At 40.7% G+C, this 5,000-nt stretch overlaps 1 protein-coding gene across 1 annotated transcript in view; it reads left to right on the top strand.

The window, feature by feature from the left end:
- Positions 1-5,000, top strand: part of nr3c2 (nuclear receptor subfamily 3, group C, member 2) — a 140,501-nt gene that overhangs the window by 107,211 nt on the left and 28,290 nt on the right. Inside the window, exon 6 of the mRNA XM_072462326.1 lies at positions 3,327-3,471. Coding sequence (XP_072318427.1) covers positions 3,327-3,471 — 145 coding nt within the window. The remainder of the gene's footprint in view (positions 1-3,326; positions 3,472-5,000) is intronic.

The following is a 5,000-nucleotide window of genomic DNA, read 5'->3' as shown; positions in this document are numbered from 1 at the left end:
TTTAAGGCTGGACACTGCAGGTGAATAGCAAAAAATCTTACATTTAGAAATATTAATTTGAAACTTTTTATGCAGTTAATTCAAATAAATGCAAGCAAAACATGTATTGCAAGTCGTTAAAATGTCCACCTATTTGGGACATATTCATCTGGAAAATGAATAGCGCCAGGTTTCAAAATTTTGCTTTTTCTTGATGTATTAACTCTAGATATCTTATTTAGTATTTGAGTAAAATAGATGATAAAATGAAAAAAATAGGATTAAACAAATCATCAAATTTTTGCAATTAAAAGTCAGGCTTAGAATTGGATATCAACAAATCAGTACAAAACGTCAAACTCTTGCCAAGCAGAAGATACAAAGTTTGGGCTGTGAGGTGCTGCTTTAAGAGTGGATCTTTTTTTCCCAATGGAAGAAAAATACATTTTTAGAAAAAGCCTCAGTTACCATGTCCCATATAAATCTATGGCTGCAAGTTGATCAAATGAAATAGTAAAACATCTTTAGGCTCTGATTGGAGCGTTATATTACTACCACATGAAAGTGCGTATTTATTGACCTTCATTTCACCAGGAAAGATCCCAGAGGGGAGGATGTTTTAGTGGTAGGGGAAACCAGTGCTCATGACATCATTGCTCATGAGTTCTTTCACATGACCTGAACTAGAGAGAAGTATATTAACATGTATTTAATGAAATCTGCAGTTCGAAGCCGCGACACTGACAGAATACAAAGAAAGACATTACGTGAACGCTTTCAATTACAATTGGCAAGTAACTTAGTACACCTCATTTAAAGGCATTTCTCTAAACCTTGTCCACATGTCGGTTGTTTGATTTGCTCTCCATCCGAAAAGTGACACAGCACACCTTTAAATTCGAGACTTGCTTCGTCCTTGCTTGTTCAACCGGTGTAAATATTTCACCCACAATCCCTCTTACTTCAATTATAGAACGCGTCTTGATGAGGATAACGCGCTTAACGTCTCCACTTTGAATCGGCGTATTTTGAATAATTCATCGCTCTGGTTATATCAGGCCAAACCATTTGCGTTTTCCAAATATTAGATTGCAAAAACGATTCCGCAAAGCCCCTGCAAAGATTATGACTAAATCCAATTCGACCATTAAATAGAATCAAGATTAAGACTTCCAAAACAGAGCTCCCTTCCAGCCGCCTTCTTCTGATGTTGAAAAGAGGATCTGATGTCTATCATTTTAATGTTGGCGCGTAAGCGGGAATAAAAACATGCGGGAAAGAGGGAGGCGAGTGTCCAAAAGATGCCAGTCAGAGAACATGTATTGAAGGATACGACACAGGTAGCTTTTGAGGATGTTTAATTTGCTGTATTGCAAATATTTGATACCTCCCGGGTGTCTGCTTGCCGTATCCGGGGGTATAAATAGAAGGGGAGCCAGACATGAGGGTCAAAATGTGTACCTTGACTTTCAGATATGCCACCGGCTGCATTCGCTTTACATTTGGGATGAGGGAGAAAAGAGATGAAAATGAACAGTTGGGACGAGAGCATGGAAGGCTTACAAACGTCAAGTAAAGAGGAATTATAAGTATTTTCTCTGATCGAATTTTAGTGATTTTAACCTTATTGAATAAAGATAAGTGGAGATTAATCTAAATATATCCAGAACTGACTCAGGATTGAAGTAAGGACTGGGCCCGATCTGGACCAGAACTGGACCAGGATCTAACCAGAAGCGCTGAGGAACTGACAAGAAGAATCAAGACTGGGCCAGGACTGATTCAGAACTGAGACAGTGATGGAAAAGGGATTAGACTGGGACTGTATTGGGTTTTGGACCGAGACAGAACCAGGACAGAACCAGGACTGAACCAAGACTGGACCAAGACTGGACCAAGACTGGACCAAGACTGGACCAAGATTGAACCAAGACTGAACCAAGACTGAACCAAGACAGAACCAGGACAGAACCAAGACTGAACCAAGACTGAACCAAGACTGAACCAAGACTGGACCAAGACAGAACCAAGACTGAACCAGGACAGAACCAGGAACTGAACCAAGACTGAACCAAGACTGGACCAAGACTGAACCAAGACAGAACCAGGACAGAACCAAGACTGAACCAAGACTGGACCAAGACAGAACCAAGACTGAACCAGGACAGAACCAGGAACTGAACCAAGACTGAACCAAGACAGAACCAAGACTGAACTGACTGAATATCTACTCCAAAAACTTTTGACTCCTCAACCTTTTTATCTACCATTTCTCTTACCATGTACTTTATAAACCCTTTATACTCAGATCCTCCTGCATTTCCCCCAGCGTTATCTCCCCTTCCATTAGCCCAGGCGTGTCACCCACCTCTCCTCAAAGAAAACGCTCAAATTGGCCGATTGACACTCAAATAAACACAAACAGAGCTTAAGCCGGTAAGTCACTCTGTGTGTCCTCAGCTGGCCGATCCTTTTCATGTCGACGAGTTTGTTGCCAGACTTTGATTGAGATTTTGGCAGACCTCCTAGTTGACTCTATTTTGGGAGCCCCATAGACAACATGCCAATAACCGCGGGCCCCGTGGGATCCGCGTGAAGTAAGAATGGGTGCGCGCTACTCAGTGCTTATCAAGTCTGGGCAAATATTTGTACACTGTTGTAGAAGATCGGTAGGAATTTGGGCACGCGTACAGACACTTGGCTTGGATAAATACATGGAAGGGAATTGTTGTGCGTCGCAAAGTGTAAAGTCAATCATGAATAGTGTATATGTGTATATATATATATATATATATATATATATATATATATATATCCTCCTAGTTTATACGATTTTAGCTTCATTTTGTGATTCTCCTCATTCAGTGTTAATAATGCTGCATATTCAGTCTCATCTCCTGATCAAGAACCTCAAAACCTTCTGTTTTACCAGCGGATGTCACGAGGCGGTGCCCTTTTCCTCCAGGAAGTGCTCCTCAGTGTTTTTAAAGTCCATAGCTATAATTTGTAGCATTATTTTGACACCTTTGCGCCCTCTTTGCCTGGAACGTTCCACAGTATGGCCTTAAACTCGTCTATCTTGGATTACTTAAACTTCAGGTGTTTAATAAATACCTTAGAAACATGCATTCTTATCGTGAGCAGGGTCACCTTTCCACAGATCTGACCTGTATTAGTTAGTTCCAGGCAAACGGACGGACCCTCCACCAGAAAAGTTACATAGCATAGTTTTAAAAAGCTCAACAATGATACATATTATGTCTCTACTTGTTGAACCAAATGCTTTAGCAGCACCGGAGGATGTTAAAGTGGTGTTTTCTCATCTTCTCGTGTCTTATTTCCTGCAGGTTTCCGCGGTCTGCCCATCGAGGACCAAATCACGCTGATCCAGTACTCGTGGATGTGCCTGTCCTCCTTCTCCCTCAGCTGGAGGTCCTACAAACACACCAACGGACAGATGCTCTACTTCGCCCCGGACCTCATCTTCAACGAGTGCGTATACAAAGCGGACACCATGGGGATTTTGAAGTGGTTAAAGTTTTTGGGGGATTTGGTGAAGTCTGGGTGGTTGTTTTGAAAGTCTCAACGTGGCATGAGGTGGCACTATCACTAGCACTAGCACTGGTCCTTTTGAAAATATATTACAATTTTATGAGCAAAAATATTTAGTTTTAGTCAAAGATTTTTAGTTTTAGCTCTGAGGGTGAAACGTGAAATGTTGATCTAGTCTCCACTCCTTCCATTTATTTATGTTTAGTTTTTATTATTTATAAAAAATATCAGCACCTTTATATTTAAAAAATATCTACTTTTAAAATGTATTCACGTACATGTGTGTGATACATGTTCAATGTCACACAGTGTAACATTACAGGCCTAGCAATAGCATCGTCATGGAGACGAGCACAGTATTATTTCCACAGCCTCTATGTATCTAGACAATTGTGATATTCTCATTTTAAGCTGCCGCATTTGCCTTTAATTTCTTTTCACTGCCATTATAGCTTTGTCACAATATCTTACACATACAAGTTGCTTTTGTTCAATTCAAGACAGGATGCTAGCAGTAATTTACTACTTCAACAAATTACACCGACTACATAGTAATGATAATAAATGTTTAAGCGCGGAATAGTATAGAAAGTCTGCATTTCCATGTAGGTGGAAACTGTGTAAGTTTCAAATATTCCGTCCAAAAAAACTAGCACACTCTTTCCATAAAGGTGCCTTCTTCTCCCGTTTGAGTTGCTAATTAGATGCTAATGTATGCTAATATCTATTTAGTCGGTGGACTTTTGAACTTCTTTTTTGGGCTACTATTTTCAGCCGTCCATTAGCATACCTGTGTAAAGCCAAAATGAGTTTCAGAAAAAAGCAAATATATGTTCAAAACAAGGTCGTACAGCCATCTTTTTTTTTGTGTGTGTGTGGAAGGAATCACTTTACTTTTCTAGCTTCGCACAGGCTTTTGATTGCGCCGGGCAGGAACTTTCAAAGCCAAAAGAGCAGCAGTCAATGGCTCACTTGATCCGTGCTAATACACTTGAATTACATGACGACGTGACGAGCGCTCGCGACAAACCCGATACCTGATCAAAATGAATCAGAAAAAGAGGAAAGCAGCTGGCGGTTTGGGTTAGCCAAGGGCGCGGGGTTCACGTGGGGGCTAGTGTTAAAAGCTAGCGCCGAGGGCTTGTGTAAGGCAATGTCAGAATGTCAGGTTGTTCCGAATAAATGGATAAATAAAACCACGAGGTAAATGCCACTGTGCAGCCCACTCACTCGAGATGTATTGAGCTGGAGTGTGACGGCGGAGGGGGGCTTTTAACCGTAGCTGAAGAATGCACACAGATGCTAATTTTGTGTCAGCGCTAATTGCAAAGACATTTTAGTGACGGCTGTAGTACCCTGAGGTTGCAGATTACCGTGTTTAACATGACTTTTTTGCTCATTGTTATTCCAGCAGTATCTTTTACCAATAGAATGTGTGTTTTTTTTAAACTTTGGATTAAAACCTATAG

The sequence above is a fragment of the Eucyclogobius newberryi genome, unplaced genomic scaffold (assembly GCF_026437365.1).
Source record: "Eucyclogobius newberryi isolate DKJ021-1_F unplaced genomic scaffold, fEucNew1.0.hap1 SCAF_4, whole genome shotgun sequence".
In the NCBI taxonomy this organism is placed as follows: domain Eukaryota; kingdom Metazoa; phylum Chordata; class Actinopteri; order Gobiiformes; family Gobiidae; genus Eucyclogobius; species Eucyclogobius newberryi.
Note: the sequence above shows the minus strand (reverse complement) of the source record. Positions and strands in the feature narration are given on the sequence as shown.